Source organism: Pecten maximus, chromosome 7 (genome assembly GCF_902652985.1).
Source record: "Pecten maximus chromosome 7, xPecMax1.1, whole genome shotgun sequence".
Classification (NCBI taxonomy): Eukaryota; Metazoa; Mollusca; class Bivalvia; order Pectinida; family Pectinidae; genus Pecten; species Pecten maximus.
In genome coordinates this window covers 40,926,732-40,953,947 of record NC_047021.1, presented here as the reverse complement: position 1 = coordinate 40,953,947, position 27,216 = coordinate 40,926,732, and the positions used below count along the sequence as shown (strand labels likewise).

The 27,216-nt window shown below is 35.6% G+C and overlaps 1 protein-coding gene across 1 annotated transcript; it reads left to right on the top strand.

Annotated features, from left to right (window-relative positions):
* The first annotated feature begins 57 nt into the window (after positions 1-57).
* On the top strand, positions 58-26,744 carry LOC117330849. The gene is made up of 4 exons (XM_033889376.1): positions 58-294; positions 1,176-1,289; positions 20,361-20,438; positions 25,783-26,744. Exons 1-4 carry the CDS (start codon positions 253-255, stop codon positions 26,437-26,439), a joined length of 891 nt encoding a protein of 296 aa, XP_033745267.1. The 5' UTR covers positions 58-252; the 3' UTR covers positions 26,440-26,744.
* Positions 26,745-27,216: the final 472 nt, after the last annotated feature.

The following is a 27,216-nucleotide window of genomic DNA, read 5'->3' as shown; positions in this document are numbered from 1 at the left end:
CCCGAGCACCTTGCACGGATAAGACACGGCTGTTGATTGGCTTAGCGTAACCATCACTAGCTACGATTTGTTTACACCGCCATTAACACTCGCATTGAAACCGGGCTTGGTAACTGAAGTTCAGGTCCTCGCACATGAGATCATCTGATAACGACATAAGTCAAAAGCCCGGATGATTTATTTAATGAACACCAATATCAACTGAGTTATATTGGTGTGACAAGTAGGATTTCATTTGCCTGTCCTTTGTGGATGGCAAAAATGAAGATGACAGAGCAAGTCGTCGGAACGTGGGTAAGCAAACAATAGATGGAATTATTACGCTGTTCGGCTACTAGTCTGAGGTTCAGTCCTTAAAAGAAGTACACTTTCTTATTAGTATTTATCGAAAAATGTGTTAATGCTATTATCATTATGTGTATATATGGCAGTTGTAACAGTCAATTAAGTGTTCGTCTGTTCATAAATTCAAACAGTTAATATTGAATGTACTAATAAAGATCTTCAAGTTCTGGAGTTCCTACCAACACGAAAATGTCCATTTATATATTGGCTAGGCCATTTGTTTTTGCTTTAAGATTTAATTGTAGACTTGTAACTGGGTTTTGACAATCTAGTATGAAGATATGACAGTGAATATTATTTGTATATCTACCATAGTCATAGATACATTAACGGCCAAGTGGTTAAGGTGTCCCAACACTTTATCACTAGCCCTCCACCTCTGGGTTGCGAGTTCGAAACCTACGTGGGGCAGTTGCCATGTACTGACCGTAGGACGGTGTTTTTTCTCCTGGTACTCTGGCTTTCCTCCACCATCAAAACCTGGCACATCCTTAAATGACCCTGGTTGTTAATAGGACGTCAAACAAAATAAACCAAACCAAACCAAAGTTGTTAAAATTTGGAAACCAGTTAAGGCGGGTATTGTTATATTTTTAAGATTGTCTTTGTAGTCTGTTAAAGTTACTGGTTTACTGCCTACATGACTCTGACGCCTAATTACAAATGTACTAGGCTTCAACATCATCACTTGCCTATATAGCCTATACTATTCATATATGCAACTACCAATGAGCTGCAGGTTATCTTTCAAAAAAGTCATTAGCAGGTTGATGTGCAGGAAATACACTGTATGCTGGTTCTAATGTTAGAATTTATCTGAATTGTTTCAGTTTCCATCTGGATACTATGGCCATTTCCGAAGCAAGTCCAGGAACGACTTCTGCAATGAATACCGCAATCTTGCAAGACCACAACCCCCCAAGAAATTTTTCAACAGGTCTAAGGTAATTATACTTTGAATTTGCAAATTTGAACACTTTTCATGTAAATTATTTTACAGGTCCTAAATTACTACATAATAATGTACATGTATAAACAAACGTTCTTAATCTTGTGTGAAATTGACCACTTTCACATCCATGTACACATGCGCCGTTACCTGTACTATGACAGGGACGCAGAGCGAAATCACACGTGCCTATCTGTTACTTACATTTGAGTGGGGGAAGCTAGAAAGAAGCATGGGGTGAATTTCTCCATCAAAAGAATATTACAAAAAATAATCATCACAACTTATTTTCATCGTTACTTTACTTTTCTAATAAAAAAAGGTTTCTTTTTGGGTTTAAAGGAATTGAAATTTGTGTATGAAATCATTATGTTTAACATTTTCTAAAATTATAGAGCCTGCATGTGCAGTTATACTTACCAATAGTGGCACACATTGAATTTCGAAACTGATAGCGAAAATAGTGCAATGAAACAAAATCTTGAACTTTTTTTCAAATTATAAAATCATACGTTGTGCACATTGGGCACCAAATGTAACAGGAGAGGGAAATGCTATTACCATGGCCATTTTGCGATCCAAACGGTTGGACTGATGTTCTTTTAATATATGAAATATAGACAGACCTGGTGATTTTATATTTTTTCATGCATGCCTCGATAAAGACTTCCAAGGCCTGTATTAACATTTGCAAGTCCATCAAGATATATGTTTGAAATATTACATTTATAAACTGGTGAACCAGTTTGTCCGCATTAATGAAACGCCCCAGACCGGGACTCGAACCTGGGACTCCAAACTCTAGACAGATACTCTAACCTTTTGAGCTACCTGGCCACTGCCACTCAGCCAAGTCACGTTCTGCTACAATACCAAAGTTGATATTCCTTTAATACAATATGGTTATGGTATCAATCTATCATCCTCATAATTCAACCTGAATCCATAAAGCAATATACTTCAAAGATATCTTAAAATTGTCATCATGATAAGCTTGCAATTGAAAAAAAAAAAAAAAAATTTAATATAAATATTTAAGTTGTAAAACTCATATTGTTGGACAAATAACTAATTTAATGATTAAGTATGCTTTAATATGAAAAAAAAAATATATATTGATTAAATTGTCATAGACAATATAATGTTGGAGCACATTAAGTTGACTAATCGTAGACATCTCACATTATGTTGTTGAGATTGTGAGTTATTGTGTTCTGATGTTTGTATTGGATCTACAGATACCTATCATTGTAACAATACTTTACAAGAGGATTGTTTACAAATCAGTCTTACCTGTACAGGTAATAAAACACAGGTAAGGTCTAGAGAGGTGTGTCTACCAGTTTTTATGACCGTTGTGTTTGACCAGTACACAAGGGGCAGTGATACTGTGTGTGTAAACAAACTCATCAATACCTGTAGTGTCCACAATAACAGCTAATGACGTCGTCTAGTCAAAAGAACTGCTGTAATGGACGTACTTATCTCTTGTAGCAGTTCAATATCTTTATTAATGAAAAACAGAATAAATATTTTTAGGTCATATAAGTGTAGCAGGACTGGACTGGGTCGATCATTGGTGACCAGGTAGCTCAATTGGTAGAGCATCAGGCTAGTGTTCGGAAGTCCTGGGTTCGAATCCCGGTCTGGCTGCTACATTTTCTCCTCTCCTGTTACAAAATTGGCACCCAGCTAAAATACCCACAGTGGTGGTATAAGGGTCTCGTGTGTCTTCGAGGGCGAAGACTTTGAATAAAAGGAAGGAGGTGTGTAGCGGGACTGGACTGGGTCGATCGTTGGTAACCAGGTAGCTCAATTGGTAGAGCATCCGGCTAGTGTTCTGAGGTCCGGGTTCGAATCCCAGTCTGGCCGCTACATTTTCTCCTCTCACGTTACATAAGTCTCAAGTGACCTAAATATTTTTTAAAATCACATTTTTTCCGTCTACATGCATATTGTGTTGTAAACTATTTACATTTTCATTGTTTTCTCAATAACCAAGAGGCATAAAGGGTCATGCTATCAGACCCAGTAGCATGCTGGGATGAAGGGCTTCCAAGATTGTTCAAATGAATGCTCTAAGCTTCACCTTCTTTCCTAATTGTGCCCTTTCAAATTTGAGTCTGATTGAGAAAACAAAATGACAGACAAGCAGCCATCTTGGATTTTGATATTTAAAATTTGTTATTGATACCTTTCAGAAGGTTCTTCTTAGATCTTCCTTACACTTCATATGGATGTTTCGAACGCTATCAAATGATTTTGAGGAAGAAGGGATAAATAGAGAAAAGATAAGTCTTTCATAGGACGGATAAAGATAATTCAATAATGGGTACTATGATCCCTTAAAGATCTCTTGTTCACCTATTAAGATTACCACAATTAAGCACATTGAGTGATAATCACAATATTTCTACTACAAATACTTTCAATCAATATTCATACACCTTACACACACATATCGCTGCATGGTTTTACCTTTCCAATATTCTCTAAGATAGAAAATACAACAGATATTTATTTGAGCATGACAATACACCGAAGTATGTAAGGTACGCCTCTCCACTCAGTTAGGATTTAAATGTGACTATGGTACATTTTAAAAGTTTAACATTCCTTTTTCTCTAATATAATGTTGATTTAAACTACCAATACATATTGTATATCTACAGCTTTGGTTAACTGAGAGATGTGTTTTGAACGAGGTTTTTGTCTCAGTTAGGATTTAAATGTGACTATGGTACATTTTAAAAGTTTTACATTCCTTTTTCTCTAATATATTGTTGATTTAAACTACCAATACACATATTGTAGATCTACAGCTTTGGTTAACTCAGAGATGTGTTTTGAACGAGGTTTTTGTCACCGATATTTTACAAACTTGTACTATCTGTCATAGTTCAATAGCTCCAGTGTTGGAACATGGGTATATTTACTCTGTCAATACTTACCCTAACAACATCACAAACTTACTATACAATTCTCAACCCATTCAGTGTTAACTGTGTTTAAAGAAGCAGATAGCGTGTTTATACATAAAAATTTTAATTGCTGTTTGTAAACAATTGACTTGCTTACAAAACCAACACCATTAAAATTTAAACACTATGTACATGCATGTGTAAAGCAGCGAGCCGAACAAAGGTTCTAACGATGGGCCAGATTTTTTAAGTAGAGGGATAGTCCAATTTTGTTTAATAGAGAGCCAGGCCAGGCTCTCAATTAAAAAATCGGACAATCGATAAAACCTCTCTATTCAGTTTCCTCTTTACACAGACACATTATCTAGATTTTTGGTGAGACCTCTTGTATACACCTGTATCCATGGCAGATTTGACTGGATTTCCACGATCCACTACCTTTTGGGACTTCATGTCTCAATCCCCACCCCGCCCCCCACCCCCACCTCCATATTGACTACACACATTCACATATACAGAGGAGCCCACTTATTTGCATATCGGTTATTTGAATATCCCGCTTATTTGCATAAAATTCTCAGGTCCCGATTTTTTTCTTCTTTATCTTTGTATTTCAATCCCGTGTATTTGCATCGACTAAAACACCGACTCCCGCTTATATGCATATAAAAATTCCAAAAAATCGAAAAATTTTAATTGATTTTAGGGTATTTTTGTGATTTTCCCGTAATAAAAGTTTTATGAAATGTGTTTTAACTTACATTATTGATTCGACACGATGTACAACGTTATCTTATCGTTGGTTCACACTTCGTCATTACAGGTTACGTTCGATGCATCGATATCGACATTGTTATTATTTAACCATATCAGTAGCAATGTGCAGAAGAATTACTGAATAAAATATCTATATGCCTCATCTTTTGATGAGATTTGTTTATTTATTATAGCATCGATCCAAACCTGTGTTCTGTGCACTTGAACACTCGCTGAGGCAGGTTGCGATCGCCATGATTGTTTTCTAGGCGCGTTGCATTGTGGGGGCATATGTGTAATGGACGACAACTCTTTCTGTGTGTGCGCCATTTTCCAAAACAAACCCAAACGACAATACACATGTCTCGGTCATTTAAGACAGTCTATTGCTTCAGCAGTTCATCATCTATGATCAAACAACTAATATACTCATAGCAGGAACACAACGCATCTTGAGACGATAATGAATGTTAATTGAAACGATGACATTGTACATTGTAGTGCCAACCCACGCGTGTATGACCGATATCGGACCCAGAGACTCGGAGTGACAAGTAGTAAACGATGAAGTGTATGCAAATATTTGTACATTTACAAAGAATAACAATCCATGTATTTCGTATTTACTCTTATATTTTAAATAATATATTTTTTTTTAAATATATTTTTAATGCAAATAACGTAAACAATCCTATAGCGTCCATTTTGAGTACCTACCTGACGATCTACATGTGTATAAGAGGGGCCAAAACCCAACTCCGCCTATACGAATACTCCGGTTATTTGCATATTTTGTCATGGAAAAAGGGCTATGCAAATAAGCGGGTTGCTCTGTACAGTCAAACCTGCCCTGGCCACCTTGAATAAGCGACCACCTCCAATAAGCGGCCAGTCTGTGGTCCACCTGATTGAAAACACTATATAATGTACCTTAAATAAGCGGTCACCTGTCTAACACGGCCAACGGTCACAAAAATCTGCCCCAAGTCGTTGTATCGTCCTGTATTAAGCGGCCACTTTGTCCGGAAGTAGACACCCGCCATGATTACATGACCAGGTATTTTTTATCAAATTCATCAAAACTTTGATCTTTGTTGGTTTTCATTTCAAAATACACTGTACATGGTATATTGTTATCAATATCAATAAGTGCATCATAATATGAAAAATTCAATAAACTGTTGAAAAAAGAATTGGGCAACAGGCCGTTTCTGGCCAACCTGGTTTAAGCAGCCACCTGTCTTAAGCAGCCAATATCTGTCGGGCCCTTGGGTGGCCACTTAATACAGGTTTGACTGTAAAATATATATATATTACATAGTAACACAAATGGCGAAGGAAGACAACTTTATGATTTGTGCCGTGACCTGGCCTCAAACTCACGATCTACGGCAACAAATCGTCTAGCCAGAAATACCTGCAGCTTATACCGCTGCACCACATCAGATTTCTTATATATATATATATATATATATATAATCCTACATGTAATATGATACATGTATATGATATAATGGGGCCGCGGTGGCCGAGCGGTGAAGGTGTCCCGACACTTTATCACTAGCCCTCCACCTCTGGGTTGCGAGTTCGAAACCTACGTGGGGCAGTTGCCAGGTACTGACCGTAGGTCGGTGGTTTTTCTCCGGGTACTCTGGCTTTCCTCCACCTCCTAAACCTGGCACGTCCTTAAATGACCCTGGCTGTTAATAGGACGTTAAATAAAAACAAACCAAACCAAATATGATATACATGTATAAGTAGAGCAAAATATGAAACATGATTGTACCTTAGATTTAAGTCTCTTTTGCAGAGTGATATTGCAGAAAACTATTAGTCAATGATTATTTTGTAAGATTTTTAAAAATGAAAATATGCATATATTATATCATCTTCGCTAGCCAAGGCTTCTGATTACGTTACACTACACGAACCCTTGGCGGATATAGGCGTCGGTTCTGGCCCTCTAGCGGAGATTCAAAATTACCACTCTTTACGCATGAAATTTTTGACCAATCAAAACGAGCGTTACCGATTTACTTCATCTGTGATGTTAACAAACACACATGGAGGCTTGTGTCATTTCGATGAGATATGTGATCAATGACTTAAATAGATTTATCAAACACTGCGAATGTTCCCCTAAAGATTGTATGTCTCTGTATATAGGTAAAATGCCATGACATAGTCGACATTGTAGCTCTGTACTGGGTGCCGCAATTTTTGTTTACTGCGAAACCAAGCCCGAGTGTAAAACGCGATTTGATTGGATGCCCTGGGATTCCAGGGCGCGATGGTTTGAACACGACTATATCCGCCAAGGGTTCGTGTAGTGTAACGTAATCAGAAGCCTTGGCTAGCGAAGATGATATTATATATACACATATGGTTACAGAGATGCTCTACAAAGATGGAAAGAACCTGAAGATTTTAAGATGAAAGAGCTTTTGCTTTACTACAAAGTATTAGCATGTTAATATTTTCAGTCTTTTTTTCATATCTGAGTGTAATTTTATGCATGCACATGGCACACAGCATTCTGTATCTTCTCCATCTGAATTCTTTATTCATATCATTAAAAGTTTCCTTTTTTTTTCATTTTTCTATATTTTTTTGGGAAGTACTTTAATTGGCAAAATTTTCATATCCTTTCAATAATTAAAAGTACAAATTTCATTAAATATGCATGATTGCCTACTTTTATTGCTGTTTAACTATCCCTTTTGCTAGTAATATTAAAGATTGAATCTTTTCTGAATATTCACAGATTTTATCCAAATTACTCAAAACTTTACTGACGTAGACAACAAAACATCTTTTGTGTTTAATATATACCTAAACTTACATTTTTCATTTGTTATAGCAGTTATGTCCCTTCCCTTGCATACAGTGTTTATGGAATTATTTTCATCAAAATGTTATGAAACTTCACAGTGAAGTAAGCATACATCTCTCAGATGTGCAGCTGACCATTTCTTTTAAATCACCTTTCGTCCATGATCTGTCATCCGCCCATCAGTCCGTCCATCCATCTATGAACAATTCTTGTTAACGCTGTATGTATATATCTCAGAAAGTTCTTTATGGAAATTTTATCAAATTTCACCTGTAGGCTATCCTTAATCCTTAGTTGTACATGTTCTATTTTTTAGACTGAACTGGAAACAAGATGACTGATAGGCGGCCATTTTGAATTTTGACAGTTGAGCATTGTTCAAATCACTATTTGTCAAAAGTTTTTTATAGATCTTTCTTAAACTTCGTCTGTAGTTTCCCTTTAGTCTGTAGTTGTGCATGTTTCATTTTGAGACTGTTCGGAAAACAAACTGGCCAACTGCTCTTTTGCTCCTTTTTATCTTAATCAACAAGTTTTGGGGAGGAGAGGGAATCAGGGTGGTTAGGGGAGGGGAGGTATTGGCATTTCTGTTGATAATTCTAGTCTAGCTATTCAACAACTGTTTGAGGCAGAGTTGGAATCAGGGTGGATTGGGAAGTGCATGGATATTAATCAGTAATTATGGTGATACGTTCTAGGCTAATTAACATTAGTACATGTTTGAGGCTGGGTGGGAATCGAGGTGGGAATCGAGGTGGATTGGGAAAAGGAAATATTAATAAGTGATCCTGGCAATAAGTTTAAGGCTATTCAACAGCTACACGTTTGAGGTTGGGTGTGAATCAAGGTGGATTGGGGAGAGGGAATATTAATCAGTGATCCTGGCGATACGTTCTAGGCTAATCAACAAGCGTTTGAAGCAGAGAGGGAATTGAGGTGGATTGGGGAGCGGGGATATTAGTCAGCCGTCCTGGGACAGTTTAATATGTTATGTTGTTTATCCCATGTAGGAGGGACCATATGCATACAATGTACCAGGTACTATCAGTTTTGTAGTACAATTCGTCTGACACTGACACTGAATGCCTAAATAAATGCCTATATGAACATGTCATTTGAAGAAATATTATTCACAGTATAACTCCTATACCTCTCACTTGATATCAAACAGCTATTTAAATGAGATTTACCATCATAATACTTCCTTAATTAGCACCTTTCTTGATTGCATTAGGGATAAGGGATGCTAATTAAGGCATGAGGTGTGCAGCCCAAAAAGAAATCTCTCTTCTTTATGGAAAAATGATAATTAATACACTGTACATATGTATGTATCCTAAAATCAACGTAGATAAATTTAGATAACTAATAACAATTACCCTTGGACATTGCTCCCTTGTGGTGTCAAGGTAAAGAGTTGGTGTATCTAGTAGGATACTATAATTGCCCTCTGACATTGCTGCCTAGTGGTGTCATGGTAAAGAGTTGGTGTATCTAGTAGGATACAACAATTACACTTGGACGTTGCTCCCTAGTGGTGTCATGGTAGAGAGTTGGTGTATCTAGTAGGATACAACAATTGCCCTTGGACGTTGCTCCCTAGTGGTGTCATGGTAAAGAGTTGGTGTATCTAGTAGGATACAACAATTACCCTTGGACGTTGCTCCCTAGTGGTGTCATGGTTAAGAATTAGTGTATCTTGTAGGATACAACAATTACCCTTGGACATTACTCCCTTGTGGTGTCATGGTAAAGAGTTGGTTTATCAGATATTATTCCAATCATTTCCAGTTTGTATTGTGTTTTGAAGTTGAAATGGCGCGTTACAAGACTGTCTCTGTGTTTTCAAATGCGGTGCGGATGTTCAAAGAAGCAGAATTTATGGTCACATTAAAGTCCCCCAATGTATTAAGCATTAGGGGCAGGTGACCATATAAACGAAGATTTGGAGACTGTGGGTACCTGCTGACGAGGCGTTAAGATGTAGTTTTCTGATGGTTCATATCATGCATATTACATTTATCGTGAAAAAAAGCGCTAATGTCATTTCCAAGGTCAGGACAGGTTTTTCAGTAGGGCATCACATGTGAGGTTTGATACCTAAGTATGAAGGGCCGTTAATGTACTGATGTGCATCAGGCTTCTTAGAGGCCTTTCTGACAGTATCTTGTACATTCTGGTGTTTTAAAATGTAAAACATGCACATTGTAACTGAAAATTTTTATATTTAAATTTAAGAAAAAAGCAAAATAATTTAATGGCACAAAATAATTACCATATTCCAAATGCACTCTCGATTTGACAGGTTTGAAATGTTTATGGATTTCTTTGCAAAGTTTGAATGTATTAGCTTCTAAATTCAACTCTGATAACTTACCTATATATCTATATAACTATCTTCTAGTACATGTCACCCGTAAGAGAAAGTACAGAACTTCACATAAAATTTGTCAATATTATATTTCAATGGAGAAACTTTTGCAAACACTGACAGGACATCATAATTTCAATCTTTACATCTCAGAAAATATACAGGTATATTAATTCATTAAGAAGCATGACACATCATGTAAGCTGATCCATATACATGTGTTACATCAAAATGATATAACGTCTGTGCACATACCGCGGTAAGTAAATTCTATAACTTTCTAGCCAATCCACCCCTTTATCAAGACACAAGTAAATTACAAACAATCGCACATAGATATAGAACATTAAACAGTTACATAGATTTAGTAGATAAACTACAAACAATTTTGTTTTTGTTTTTTTTGTTTTTGTGTTTATGATCCTTCAGTTGATACAGAATTTGCCTATAAATTTAGCAGATAAGGAACTACGAACAAAACATATATATTGATTCTTTAGACTGATATATTCAAATCAACTTTGAAGTCTGAAAAATCGCCAAGATGCGACGAAAGCTCTAAAGATGTGTTGTCGAGTTTTTCTTTCTTTTTACATACATGGATGTGAATTGTACACATGTAACAGAGCGCATGATTAATATAGAGCGGTATATTGCGGCTAGTATTTACCAGGGTTACACACATATTACAAATATTCATCGAGTACAACTACGACAGGAAATTCAAATCTTTATCTTCAGCCCAGACAGGGCACAAGTCATAAAGTTGTCTTCCTTCGTCAATTGTGTTACTATGTTAATATGTCAAATAATTAGCACAATGTATCATATATACCGGGTACATAATGTGTTGGTGATCCGAAGATAATGATTTGAATTTCCTGTCGTAGTTGTACTCGATGAATACATGTACACATATTACAGACATATCCATTTTAATAAGTAAAAAAGAGTATGTTCAGATTGGGTATTTTTTAGCTTACCTTGTCTGAAGTAGCATTGAGCTTTATTCAAGGTAGTGTACTTTGTTCGTCATCCCAGATCCAGCAACTTAAAATCATTACTAGTCCAGAATCCCTTAATGGATTGTGATGAAATTTGGTCTGGAGCATTTTTAGGTGAAGAAAACCCAATGTATATATGAAAGGTGTGTCTCCCTTGGGACTTGAGTGGTGGGGCCAAATAGGGAATCCTTGAAAGTGCTACTAATCCTGAACAAATGAATCGATTTTGATAAAATTTGGTCTGGAGCAATATTTGGCAAAGGAAATCAATGTTGCATAAATTGAGTGTGTGCAGCTCCCCTGGGGCTAAATAAATGGGACCCAATATAAGGAAATAGAGGTAAATGCTTCAAATCACTACTGCTCCTGAACAAATGAATGGAATATAATGAAATTTGGTCTGGAGCATTATTGTGTAAAGGAGATTAAATGTTGTTTAAAAGTACGCTGTGGCTCCCTAGGGACCAGAGAGGTGGGGGCCCAAAATAATAAAGGTAAATCATGGACCGGATTATCTCTTTTGGATGAGGGAGATCCAGAGTTTTATGAATTGAGAGTGTGGCTCCTCATTTGGGCCAAGGGGGCAGGACACAATATGAAAAAATAGATCGAGAAAAGTTTTATGTCTTCTGTATAGATTAATGGATTTTGACCAAATTTGTTCTACAGTGCTTATCTGACCATCACATCTATTGATCTGATAGTTGGTTATTTGGGCATAAACAAACACAATATTCAAAGCAGATAATATCATTTATTCATAAAAGAAACAAAATCATTATTTTTTGTTTTGTCTATTTCATCAACATTTGGATCAACTTTAAACATAAAAAAATTTTAAAGACAAAAACAACATCAGGGAGTGGGCTATTACCAAATTTAGGTCTGGTTCTAAAAGACTTCATAGAAAGGAGAGGGTGCTTATTGCAAAGCAGGGAATTATTACCAGTCGAGAACGGTTACAGAGGGAAACCAGAATTGAATGTATACAGTCAAACCTCGATGATTCAAATTTCGTTGATTCGAATTTCTTGCTGTATCGAACTTTTTGCTTGGTCCTGAGTTTCCTCACTATATAACACTACTAACGAACCTATGTATGATTCAAATTTTTATAAATCGAAGTTTTCGATGTTTCAAACTTTTTTCATTGCCTGTTAGCTATGATAGCTATCATAGGTAATGCACATTTCTTGATTCGAACAAAAAATTTACCTGTACTGACCACTGGACAGGTGTTTGTCGTGACCCTCGCGGCAAGACTTCACACCCCTCCCGCAAATGCCTTCACCGACAATAACGATAGCGTGTGTTGTCACTCTCGATCATGGGGTTAATTAATAATCAGACCCAATTGATAGATAAAGTGTGTATTAAGAAGCCATGGCATTTAATCATTCTGGTATAACATACCAGTAGTCGTCTTTGATGATCTCCGCCGCCATTGAAATCAGTGGTCGGTGAGTGAATTTTACGGAACAGTAAAACAAGCCGATCAATTTTAAACACAAACAATTAGCGATGTCTTCACTCCTATTCAAAATGTCACGTTTCAAACTTATACATACATATCCATGTAAATCGATTATTTGTCATCAATCATGTATTCTCTAACTGATCGGCATTCCGTATTTCATATGCACGTAACGTAAACACATGTGTCTTCAGCAGAAAAACGTTAACGTAAGTGTGCATTGTACTTCTTTTGTTTTATCTGTTAAACGTGATATAAGTGTTTTGTAACTGATTCATAGTTTATTTAATTAATAAAATGCTTAGGTAAATTGATGAAAAGTATTTTATTTTGGTGGGTTTGAGGTAAATTAACTAAACTTTTCGATGTGAGCCTGACAGGCGATGATCAACACGAAGACACTGAGGACATGTAAAGTTAACAGATATGGTCATTATCAAGAAAACATCGATCTATTGTCAACCATGAAGTCACGCTGTTTCAAAGTTTTTCTGTTAGTCCCTTGAACTTCGAAACATCAAAGTTTTACTGTATAGTAGTATAGACTGGCCTCCTGTCTCTAGAATATTAAAATTATAAATTCAATTGAGTTTTATTTATTTTGGTCTCGAGGATATGTTTGATTCCCATGTTTAAAACTAGGGAGAGATAATCTTTTATTAGCATTAAGTCGAGCAATTCTAACAAAAAAACAAAATAAATATAAGGGCTGGTGGCCATGCAGTCTAAGTGGCGGGCAAATTATTAAAGTTGAGTGCTTTTCCACTGAATTTTGCCTCAATTATCTTTGGAAACAAAAAGTTCAATGTTAATTAAAAATACTATATCGCCGACAAAAGATATAAGTATGATGATTAAAAACAAGATTAGGCTGTTATATATTTTTATACATATATTTATTTGCTGTCGTTTAAATTTCAAATGAATAAATTTTTAACTGCTTCCTGAAGATATTTTACTGTACTTTAATTACCTCTGTATTCGGTATGTATCTTGTGATGACAGTTTTTAATTCATTTGTTGGTGTCAAATAAGACGGATTACTATACCTGATTAGTGCCACATACTTGCGCATTTTTTTGAAAATTCTCCCAGTGTCAAGTGCTGTAACATGTGGAAAAAGGAAAGTGTTCGTGCTGAGAGGCAGATCTACGATGGAAAAATATTACATTAATAACTTAAACTATCCTAGATCATTCTATTTTTGCTAGGAGTGTATATTTTTGATTTTCAAAATCTCAAGACATATACTCTTTATTCTCATATATAGAAAGTACCCGTTTCATATGTTATTTACTCACGAAATCACCTTCGAACCTAGGAAACACATTTTCTTCAGTGACTTGGTTCAGGTGAAACACAAGCTGATTGGCTGAATTAGTTGTGTGAGACCTAAAATAAATTATTCTAATAGGAGTTACTTCCCTTGATTTGTATCAAGCTGATCTATTGAGATGATGGAAAGATTCAAATTTTGTTTTGGTTAACAGTTTTTACAGCTTTTATGATGTATATATCTATTTTTTTACATATACTAAATTTATTCAGAGTATCTAGATGTCATTCAGATCATCTAAATTCAAATCTTCACGAATTATGGCGCTGCTGCTTGCAAATAGGTTTCTCTGATGCTTACAAATTATGAGGGCCATTCATTTACAAAGGTTCCTTTTTATTTTGCAATAACATGCGTACTAATATTGTTTACATATCAGATATGAAATTAATGGTATTTTTCTTATCTGAATAAATAACCAAACATGCATATTAAAGTTATGTGTGTTTTACGACCTTTCTATATCACCTTAAATAAGCAAAAGTAAACGAGAAACATATCATAAATCACAGAAAATGGGCCATTAGAGAAACTTAAAAAAAGCTAATGGACATTCAAGCTAGAAACATGTAAAAGCATTTTCATTATTATTTTTAGAAAACATCTTTGGAAGTAAATGGTTATCTCTTCCATTCTGAAGTTTAATTTGGAATCCGAGACAAACTAAAGTTCAAAAAAATAAAATTTATTGACACATATTATTTTACATCATATTGAGTTTATGTAACTACCCATAAATAATGTTTTAACCTCTGTCAAGATGTCGGATTTTACAGCTTTATAAGTATGGCCTTTCAGATTTTGTATCACAACAGAAATTCATCGGACTTTTAAAAAGAGGATACTGTTTCATGCAAAACATTTTTACAATTTCGCTAAAAACTTTTGACGGCCAATTTATTAGTCCGTCAGAAAACCTTAAGTGTTATGTCATTTAAATGAGGCTTCTTTACAGCACATGTTGTGCATTAAATAGGTTAGGCTCCTGTGACCTAATTTACAAATTGTCGGTCACTGTGCATGATGCATTGTCAACAATTAACATTTTCATCTTCTTCTCATTAACCAAGAGGCCATTGGTCATGATATTTGGCCAGTAGCATGCTTGGATAAATGGCTAAAAAGTTTGTTAAAATGGATGACCTTGACCTACTTTCTAGACCACTAGGGTCAAATGAGTTAGAATCCTTTAAGCAAATTCTTCTCAATAACCAAGATGCCTATAGGTTCATGATATGACACTAATGACAGACATGGATGAAGAGCTTCCAAGTTTATTAAAATGAATGACCTTGACCTACTTTCAAGGTAGACGGAATCAGTAGTGTATTAATTTTTGATGTTTTCTGACAGTACACTGGTCCCCCTCTTATAAGACCATGCATGGGACAGGCATCAGATGGTCTTTATACACAACACAAACAGTATGAAAGTTAAGACAAAATTTATTGATTTCCTGAAACTTATAACTTGTTCAGGCTTTTAATTAAGATTTGGCATTCTCAGGGGCTGCTCATTCTTACATTGAATACGAAGATTAACTAAATACACTTAACTATATACTGCTAATGTGGGGGCGCCCCCCAAGCTTAAGCGCTCCCAAGCTTATCTACGAGACTTGGTAGTGAAAGGAGCGATCCCCTTAAACTTGAGTGATCTCAAGCCACAGAGTAAGTTGCTGGTAGCAGGCGACCCTGCCGAGACTCATTTCAGAGTGGCTAGGTAAGTGAACGTGAATTACGGAGAGATCCCCAACAGGCACTTACATTGACTAGATAGAAGAGCTGGACAAACTCCCCAAGTCACACCTACCTATAATTCAAGATACACGAATACAATGTACAAGTTACATAATCAAATTTAACTCAACTATATTAAGTATAAACTACATGCTACTAGTGGGGCGACCCCCAAGCTTGAGCGATCCCAAGCTTAACTAAGAGACTTGGATAGTGTAATTAGGAGCAATCCCCTTAAACTTGAGTGATCTCAAGCCACAGAGTAAGTAGCTGATAGCAGGCGGCCCTGCTAGAATGTTTCAGAGTGACTAGATAAGTGAACGTGACTTACAGGGCGATCCCCGACAGGCACTTACATTGACTAGACTCTGAACAGCTGGACAAACTCTCCAAGTCACACCTACCTACCTATAGTTTACAAAAGAACCTGACAGTGTACATATCTACATAAGAAAATAAACGTAAAATAATTAAATGAATTGGGGGTGAAAAATTCCCCGAATTGCACGTCCAAATCGAAAGAAGTTACAAATAAGAATAAAAGTAACTGAATGAGAGCCCCTATAATGGGGGTGGTCTTTGTTGAGAGTCTTGTCATCTAAGTGACATTAGTGAGGTTTGGTTTGTTTTTGTTTAACGTCCTATTAACAGCCAGGGTCATTTAAGGACGTGCCAGGTTTTGGAGGTGGAGGAAAGCCGGAGTACCCGGAGAAAAACCACCGGCCTACGGTCAGTACCTGGCAAATGCCCCACGCAGGTTTTGAACTCGCAACCCAGAGATGGAGGGCTAGTATTAAAGTGTCAGGACACCTTAACCACTCGGCCACCGCAGCCATCAGTGAGGTCAATGATCACACAGACTAGTACATGTAACATTATATACATGTACATTTTAATTTACTGAAATGAACAACAAAACAGTGCCATTTTGACTGGGCTGTTGAATACCATATCACCTTTTCTGTTGTGAATTGCTAAGTTGCTTATAAAAATATTATCTTATCTATATGTTTCCTTTAAATGTACATCAAAATGATTACACAGCCGTATTCTACATTTACGTCATTTGCATCTGAACCGAAAAATAGGCTGATTTCAATGCAGTGAGTAACAAGACATCCCAGAGGGACCTTGGCATCCACCATTGAATGATCTTTCAATTAGTACAACAAAAGAAAAATAATAGCATTTGATAAAAAAGGATTCATGGAATAAACTTCTGATTAAAATGACACACCATGACTTTATGAAATATCTCATCATAAATGGATATGCTTTCCAGGCTAATTTGAATCTTGCGTCTTTAATCTCATCATAAATGGATATACAACGTAATTACCAGTCTAATTTGATGCTTGCGTCAACAATTTTTCCTGTTATTATCATTACTGGTAATGGGTTTAGCATCTGCTGTTGTGGCCTTTTGGCCTTTTGACCTTTCAGTAGATGTAAATTAAGAGATAGGAAAATGAGGAAATGGGGTATACCGGTGTCCTATAAAATTCTGATCCCCATGAAATACCGACCCGGGTCAGTATTTTATGCATAAAATATTGATCCCCCCCATAACAGGTCATGATCTCACCTTTGCAGCTGATTATAATTAGCCCCCTGGTCCCATCATCAGCTGTGAGAATGACCCCCTATGTATTACCAGCAGGACTGACATGTAAGAATTATGTATAAGAGCTCAGATGATTTAATAATGCTGTTAAGTTTGCTTTTATATAAACTGTTTCATCACAAGTTAGGGGGGATCAATATTTTATGAGGTCTAGGTCATCATTTTATGCATGAAATACTGACCCAGGTCGGTATTTTATGGAGGGGTCAATATTTTATATGACACCGGGCGGTAGCATGGCGTGATGGGTGAGGAAATGAGGCAGAAAGAGATGATACGAGAATCGTCTGTTGTACCCAGAATATATCTATAATTTTGAAGACGATTTCTTATTCAAAAAGCTACCCTGTCCGAATTCTACTAACCCAGGTTATGTCTGAAATTTGAGAAAGATCCATACATTGCTCTATGGGAAATGGCAGTAACCATTATTGTTTACAGACAGAAGGATGGTCCATGTGGACCATAGAAAAAAGGCGACTTTGAATCTGATGATAGTGTGCTAAAATGCACTGTGCTGATTGGTGAATACCAAAATTGATATCATTATACCCCCGCAACGAAGTTAGAGGGAGTATACTGGAATCAGGTTGTCTGTCCGTCCGTCCGTCCCTCCGTCCGTCCGTCTGTCTGTAGACGCATTTTGTCTGGACAACTCCTCCTAAACCGATGGGCCAATTCCGATGAAACTTCACACAAATATTAATGATCATGTGTAGATGTGCATGCCACTTTATTTTTCTCAAAATTATGGTTGCTATGGCAACTGGTCACTATAAACAGGTTTTCCGATAAGAACCATAACTTTAAGTTTGTCCAGACAACTCCTCCTAAACTAAATGGCCGATTTCGATGAAACTTCACACAAATAAAGAGGACTATGTGTAGATGTGTATGCCACTTTCTTTTTTTTCAAAATTATGGTTGCTATCGCACCTAGTCACTATAAACAGGTTTTCCGATAAGAACCATAACTTTAAGTTTGTCCGGACAACTCCTCCTAAACCGAAGGGCCGATTTCAATTAAACTTCACACAAATATAGAGGACCATGTGTAGATGTGCATGCCACTTTCTTTTTTTCAAAATTATGGTTGCTATGGAAACTGGTCACTATAAACAGGTTTTCTGATAAGAACCATAACTTTAAGTTTGTCCGGACAACTCCTCCTAAACTAAATTGCCAATTTCAATGAAACTTCACACAAATATAGAGGACCATACATAGATGTGCATGCCACTTTTTTTTCTTCAAAATTATGGTTGCTATGGCAACTGGTCACTATAAACAGGTTTTCTGATAAGAGCCATAACTTTATGCTTGTCCGGACAACTCCTCCTAAACCGAAGGGCCGATTTCAATGAAACTTCACACAAATATAGAGGACCATGGGTAGATGTGCATGCCACTTTCTTTTTCTCAAAATTATGGTTGTTATGGCAACTGGTCACTATATTACTGGGTTATCTTAGTTAGCCTCTAATTAACAGTTCCAATTCACCATTGACTCGTGCAGATTGCGGCGGTATTAGTCAGCCATCCTGGCGACAGTTCTACTTATTGATATGATTATATAAGCAGCTATGATTTTGCCAAGTTGATATTTTCTGATGTTTCACTGGTAAAAATGTTATAAGATGTATTTGTACGTCATAGGTTTTGCTAACATATATAAATGGTTGTTTTTTCTTCACATAGTGTCTTGCAATGCATGTTGTAAAATTTTGGAATTGCCAAGTTCACTATGGTTACAATGATGATCGATGTGACCTCAAACATTACACCTGTAATTGGTGTATATAATAGATTATAAGGATATATTATACCTTACACATTACACCTGTAATTGGTGTTTGGATTATAAGGATTATATTATACCTTAAACATTACACCTGTAATTGGTGTTTGTATTATATGTAATTGGTGTTTGTATTATAATGATATATTCTACCTTACACATTACACCTGTAATTGGTGTTTGGATTATAAGGATATATTCTACCTTAAACATTACACCTGTAATTGTTGTTTGGATTATAAGGATTATATTATACCTTAAACATTACACCTGTAATTGGTGTTTGGATTATATGTAATTGGTGTTTGTATTATATGTAATTGGTGTTTGTATTATAATGATATATTCTACCTTACACATTACACCTGTAATTGGGGTTTGTATTATATGTAATTGGTGTTTGTATTATAAGGATACATTCTACCTTTAACATTACACCTGTAATTGGTGTTTGGATTATATGTAATTGGTGTTTGTATTATATGTAATTGGTGTTTGTATTATATGTAATTGGTGTTTGTATTATATGTAATTGGGGTTTGTATTATATGTAATTGGTGTTTGTATTATAAGGATACATTCTACCTTTAACATTACACCTGTAATTGGTGTTTGGATTATATGTAATTGGTGTTTGGATTATATGTAATTGGTGTTTGTATTATATGTAATTGGTGTTTGTATTATAAGGATACATTCTACCTTTAACATTACACCTGTAATTGGTGTTTGGATTATATGTAATTGGTGTTTGGATGATAATGATATATTCTTCCTTTCACAATACACCTGTAATTTATGTATAGCTTAAGTATATATGCTACCTGAAACTAATGATGATTTGGTACACACCAAATAAAAAGAGTTATTTCCCAAAATTTCTTTTTTTGTTTTGTTAGTTTTTCTTTTTTTAATTTATCCTTAAGAATTGGTTTTAACTGAGACAGTTCTAGCTGATCACCATTAATTTAAGTGTGAGACATTATAAATCAGAGGTGTGATGTCACAGTGATAAACGGTCACCTAGAACTACCTGACAGACTAACAGGAATTTCCCTTACGCCTAGGGGTAGAATGTCCAAATGCTGGGAGAGCAAAACGTTTCTAATTGGAGGCCCAGATCTGGGTATTTTTCATTACCCCTTCCTATTTTATGATTGGTTTATGAACTAAGCAATGAAACAATAACAGTTTTCTATTTCTTTTTCAGCAACCCACACCAAGACATGTGTTCTCTCACCATGACAACAGAGAATCGTTTCTGAATGATGCCCTGTATTTTGAGCAGGTAAACATTTATTTTTCTCTTTATGTAACTTTACATGTGTGTTTGTGTACGACCATTGGTGCACAAGAGTATTTTTATTTTTTTGAGCGGTCATCCGGCCAGTCAGCTGGACCGAGGCCTTTCATTGGTTAAAATTTAGATATTATCTGATTTTGATGAAATTTGGTATTATAGGTGAAGTATGACACTTCAAACACTTTTGCGAGATCAGCTACATTATTTATGACTACGACAGGGTCGTTTCGTGGACATATGTAATGGTACCCTTTACAATTAACACTAAATGTAAAATTAATGTTTTAACACCATGCAGTAACAGCATTTAATAAAATAATTGTTATTATGTTTCTATGTTATGTGTATCTCTGTAATATAAGGGACCACAATAACTCAGTTGGTTAGCGCATTGACCTATTTAACCTCGGTTAAAGATCCGAGGTGTGTGGCTTGAAGCTCCTTGTTCTTTGTTTGTCGGGAAGCTGAGAGAGGAACCACAAGTCTGTTCTGTTGTAGCTGCTGTGTACCTGTACAATACACTTTGCCCTAATTATTCTGAATGGCATGAAAATGACTATCTGTATATTGTTCAATGAGGTAGCCATCAGCTACTACAAGGAGATCCCCCTAAAAACAACCCTGGCTGTTCAAGGGGTGATTAACAAATCAAACAATGTATTGTCTGTACGTAAAGTGGATAAAAGATGTTTATCCAGCCATTTGTTGTTCAGTGTGGTAGCCACCAGCTACTACAGGGAAATCCATCTCAAAACAACCCTGGCTGTTCAAGGGGTGATTAACAAAACAAACAATGTATTGTCTGTATGTAGAGTGGATGAAAGGTGTTTATCCAGCCATTTGTTGTTCAGTGTGGTAGCCACCAGCTACTACAGGGAAATCCATCTCAAAACAACACTGGCTGTTCAAGGGATGATAAACCCAACAAACAAACAATGTATGTCTGTATGTAAAGTAGATGAAAGATGTTTATCCTCCCGTATGTTGTTCAGTGAAGTATCCACCAGCTACTACAAGGAGATCAACAAACAAACAATCTCACATGTATATAAAGTCGGTATAGAAATGCGGGTGACCTTGAATATAACTGACAAGTCTGAATAAGTCAATAAGAAATTCAGTTATGGCAAATAAATTCTCTATTTCTGTAACAGACCTCAACTGTAGATGAGTACGTCACATTTTAAAGGAAAACGTGTTAATTATTTTCGAAAAAGAAACAGGCGCCATTCGATTTACCTGTCATCCAAATTGCATTTATACTGACAGTAATTAAAATATAACGAGAGTTTAATTGTTTAATATTTACATTTGGCACTGCAGTGTCCTGGAGTATTTCTCCAATATTAATGTGGGATGCATATATAAGCGGATAGATGCAATCTAGATAACATTATGTGATGGTTACACCATTTTGATCAATGTCACTGAAATGCTTTGCATTTCCTACAGATGAATCAAAGAGGCGCTGATTCTGATTGAGTACAATTGCGTTTTTATGATGTCATTTTGGAGCTTCTTTGATCTTCGTCATGGCAAGGCTTTCTACTGAGTATTATAAGTGGGCTTTGAATCAATTACAGAAATGAATTTGATTTAAAGATATTATTCTTTTAAATGAACATTCTGTGAAATGTGTAAAATTAAAGCATGTAATTATTTAAAAAGACAGTAAAACGAATGTAAATGCAAATATAACAATCAAACACTTGTTAAATGGTATTTTTTGTCAATATACATGTACCACAGGTAAATGCATTCTGGGTGATAAATAGATATTCATGACGCCCTTTAATAAGTTTTGAATATTAACTACATTATGTAATAAAGGATGAAAGTGGTATCTATATGGTAATTAATGCTCACCAAAACAGATAACAAAATAAATGTCACATATATGAACCAAACAAGGTTTTATAATCATCTCAAGTCTAACATCTCTAAACCAAAGAAAATTTTATTATTCTTTATGGAGTTATGAATTTAGTGCAACGCTTTAATCTAGATTGTTATAGCTATTCTGCCTAGCACAATAAAAAAAACAGAGACAAGTTCAAATGAAAGATTTGAGCATCAAATTGACCCTTTGAGAACGAAGAACCGTAAAAACTGTCTTGTATACCTTGTTTAGCAGAAAGAAGGCAATCGAAGGCTAGATGTTTAGCCCTCCCACCATCATCAAATGGTGGACTATGCAAATCTCTCTTTGTCCAAGATATGTCTGTCAGTCCTCATACAATCCTTGTTACCAATATTTGTCATAAAGTAATGTATGGGTCTTGCTCAAATTTTATAATATAGGTTCCCCATGGTCCCTAATTGTACATATTGAACTTTGAGACTGATCAAAAACAAAATGGTCAACTGGTGGCCATTTTGAATTTTGATAGGTTGAAGATTGTTACTCATATTTCTCAGAAAGCACAGTACAGATCTTCTTCAAATTGTTTTCCCCATAGGGGCCGCGGTGGCCGAGTGGTTAAGGTGTCCCGACACTTTATCACTAGCCCTCCACCTCTGGGTTGCGAGTTCGAAACCTACGTGTGGCAGTTGCCAGGTACTGACTGTAGGCCGGTGGTTTTTCTCCGGGTACTCCAGCTTTCCTCCACCTCTAAACCTGGCACGTCCTTAAATGACCCTGGCTGTTAATAGGACGTTAAACAAAAACAAACCAACCAAAATGTTTTCCCCATGCATATGGTTTACAGAGTTCTTCATGTTTCATTACAAAGGATCATAATATCTCCGACAAAAACAAATTTCAGGATTATTGGGTCAAGGTCAAGGTCACTGTTACTTTTTTTAGAAATTCATTTTCAGTGCTTTAGCTAGTTCCTTTGAGGGAATTTTTCATCAAACTTCATTTAATCTCTATAAGTTTTTGTTTCAAATTTTTTTTGGGGGGGGGGAGGGGAAATCAAGGTCAAGGTCACTCTGGTAGGAGATGTGTATTGCTTTCTTGTTTTGCTGTATTTTTGGGTTAAAGACCTTAAATTGATTTTGAGAAATTGATATAAAATCTTTCTTGCTTCTCCAATTGATTTACAAATTATTTTACAAAGCCAAATTAAAATAAATTCTAAATTATAAATCTGATGTAATTTCTTATCACTTTCATTTGGTTATCACTTAGGAAAAACAATCATATGTCATTGAAACAAAAATATAACTAGTCATTAAAAGAAGGTGGTGAAAGCACTGAACATGACATATGTGCTTAAAATGTTTTTTTTGAAATTTGTAATAATTTGAAGGGAACAATTTAGTCATTCATTTTTTTTTTAATTCAAGTAAAATAAAATAAAAATACAAATTTTGTTTACTGCATGATTTGGTGCGAAAAAAAACAACTAAAAACTAGTCCTTGTACATACATGTATATTATACTTTTATCTAATTTTGTATATCCTTGTAACATTTAGCAATAGAATTGAAAACTGAAACTGAAATGACATGCAGTCTATAGGTATATCGTGATGTAGGTGTCAAGTGACTCCATCTAGGTGGCCATGAAAAAAAGCTAGGCTTACTAAATTTCAATGTCCTTTGTGTTAATATAGTGGGCTGGGTGCAAATCATCCTGTTTTTAAAGTATGCATATATGTCAAGGATAGTTATATATTCATATGAGGATGAAGATGGACTCAACCTGATGAGATTTAACCCACGTGTATCAATCATACTTACATAACCCTTTCGGAGAAAATGTTTTAATCACCCTTACATTACCAAATGGACAAGATGAGTAGAACCAGAGGTCACTATAAGAAAATTAATATTCAAAAAGCGATGTCGTCTTGATGGGAGGAAACATTTTTTCAGTTACCGAGTTATTGATTTATGGAATAGCTTGCCACAAATTGTTGTCGATGCTGATTCTGTCATAAAATTTGAAATAATGTTAGATGATCATTGGAAAAATAAACGTTATTATTCATGAATGTACAGGAACTAATATAAAGCCATTAATTACATAGGAAATATTTATATTATACTATGTATTGATATTGATATGGATATAGAGGCTACAAGCCTGCGTCCATTATTTATGCTAATAAATGCTAATAAATTACCTTTTACGAGAAAATTTATAAATCACGCTTGCATAACCCCTTACAAGGCCCCATAGAAAATACAGATATTCCTGAGTACATTAGAAGCAAATGCTATAATGTGCATCTAAGTGATTTAAGTTTCATCCATGGCATAATAAAAAAACGATACATCCGTACTTATAAAAGTAAGAGCTCAGTGATGTCTATAAAAACTTGAGAACTAAAACTTCATAGTATGTGACATTTATTTTGAAGGCCTAGATAGCTATCTAGGTCAAGTCGTGGAATTTTCTCGCAACATCTTCATATTTGTTGCAACCATTTTCTTCCTTGAAAAAAGCCACTCTCCCATATTCATGGCCAACATTAAGTTTCAGATTTTTTTTTTATATTTGAATCCGTTCACTGTTTCTCGGTTTGATGTGAAACCTGTTAGCCGTTTTATCTTCCCCGTTACTTATAATGTTTCAAAGTTATTTTTGTTGTTAGGATTCAGACAGGTTGGACCAGAGAAAGAAAACTTATTTACTGATAAATTGGATAATTGGTTTGTACAAATAGGAATAACTTTACAGTTAACTAAAATATGCATGGAAAACATGGAAAAGCTTTTGTTGATATAAGGGCATGGATAATTGATTAGGAATAGAGAACTACAATTTTATAAAAAGAATTTACGACAGGATAAAGATAAATGAACAAATTTGACTTAATCTTTGATCTTTGTTGATTTTGAAAAAAGTCTTTGTGGGAAAAAAACATTTGCCAGCCATTAATCCACTCTCAGATTTGATCAAATAACAAACTTTTGTGATTTGTGATCGTGAAACACGCCTCTTCTCTTAATTTCCTTCACACCTTATCCAAAGCAAATAAACATGTCTCTAATTCATATCCAGTACTGCTCTGAATCTGTTGGATATCTTATTTTGTAGGTCTTCAATCAAGGTTAAAGGTCAAAGATTACCTTTGACCCAAACTGAATGCGACAATGGCCTCATTTCAACTTCTGAATCATTGTCGTACCTTGAAAACTGCTTTGGTTTTAATGTTTGTGATCGCATGATGTGTCCTGCTGGGTGTCTTTGGCAGTACGATACAGTGAGGTCGCACTAGAAAGTCCTCAGCTCTATTGAAAAGTTTTGATTTATTTTATTTTCATTGTTGAAATGTTTTGGAAAATGCATGTCATTGTGAATATTGCATGATATATAGCCTGAAAATTAAATAATGTTAATTTTTACCTGTCCATTAACTTCCGATACATTTTACAGGGATTAGGAAGGAAACGGGTTCCAAACGAGACTTACAATTTCAAACGGGATTTCATCACATGGATGCCAGAAAAAGAGTACATGGAAAGGTCACGACCCCTAGTTTCAACCTACAAAGTTGACTTTAAGAGCAAGAAGACGGAAATCACCAAATTTTCGTCAACAATCTCAATGGAAGAAAAACAACACCACAATATACCGCAGATAATGGTGAAACGTCCAAAGACTTCGTTTGACGGAGTTCCGACAACATCATATAGATATTCTCATGGTGACATGAGCAGTAACCCAAACAAGGAGCTTATCACAGCCGTAAATAATGACGCACTGCAGCTAAGTTTGCTAAACAGGAAAAACAGGGCCATGTCAGCTAAATCAAGCGGAAGAGAATCTGTTGCTTCATGCATGATTTGGCACAGCGCCAAAACTCAAGAATCAAGTTCGAATGGAAAATCTAGAATTCCCGAAGCTACAGCAACAACAGTGTTTTTACCACATCCTCCCCCGCCAAGGGACACACAACCAGCAAAACAGGTCACTATTGCATCCCCGCCTGTTCAAATGGAGCAGACGGTCACTGTACCAACTTGTACTCCAATAGCTGCACCACAGCCGACTATAGTGTGGACGCCGCCTCAAACAGAAGTAGCCTGTTGATTATTTACGGCCTGAAACATAACGATAGGTTACATAGGTATATTTCTTCATTGTTTTAGCTTGTTCATAAAAAAAAATATGTCTTGTCAAAAAATTTGTAAGGATATAATTATATTATCAAGATCTGTTATACAAAGAATGTAATTTCTTGATAGCAAAATGATGCAAAAGTTTCTAACATAAGGGAAAAACAGGAGAGCTACAGACAACAAGTAGTGCGTTTACTTATTATGACAGTTTTACTGGATACACATCTATGTTAATGAAAAAAAAAAAAAAAAATAACAGTTTGTCCCATTTACATAGAGATGTATTCAGTAGAAATGATGTGTCTGAAGGTCAGATTTACTTTTAAATCTTTTCCACTTTATTCTCATGTGATGTCCATTTACACAGCTATGCTCTATATACCTTCTATTCTACCCTCAAAGGAAAAACTGTAATTATAGTAAATTTGAATTGTTGTGTATTTATAAATAGCACTGCAGAGTCACTGTTATACATTTGTATTTTATCAGTCGTGGGAAAAAGTAGTTTAGGGGAGGGGCAATAGAAGGGGGGGGGGGGGGGGCAATGGGAGGGGGAAGAAAGGTAAAGGTACAACAAATCACTTGAAATTTTTGTTGTTAGGGTTTGCTAAGAAATCTGATAAGCTATCTTCAAAATGCATTGTTTTTTTTATTTCTTAAATTTTTCTTAAAATATAGCAAAAGTCATAAATATGATATGTAAGAATGTTGAGGGTATTAATATTCATGCTTTAAATGATTAGAATAT

Excerpts from the sequence above, each read along its gene's own strand:
- LOC117330849 (XM_033889376.1), top strand. The coding sequence starts at position 253 with ATGGCAAAAATGAAGATGACAGAGCAAGTCGTCGGAACGTGG. Across the intron at positions 1,290-20,360 it reads AATTTTTCAACAGGTCTAAG|CAACCCACACCAAGACATGT; the intron begins GTAATTATACTT and ends TTTCTTTTTCAG. Across the intron at positions 20,439-25,782 it reads ATGCCCTGTATTTTGAGCAG|GGATTAGGAAGGAAACGGGT; the intron begins GTAAACATTTAT and ends TACATTTTACAG.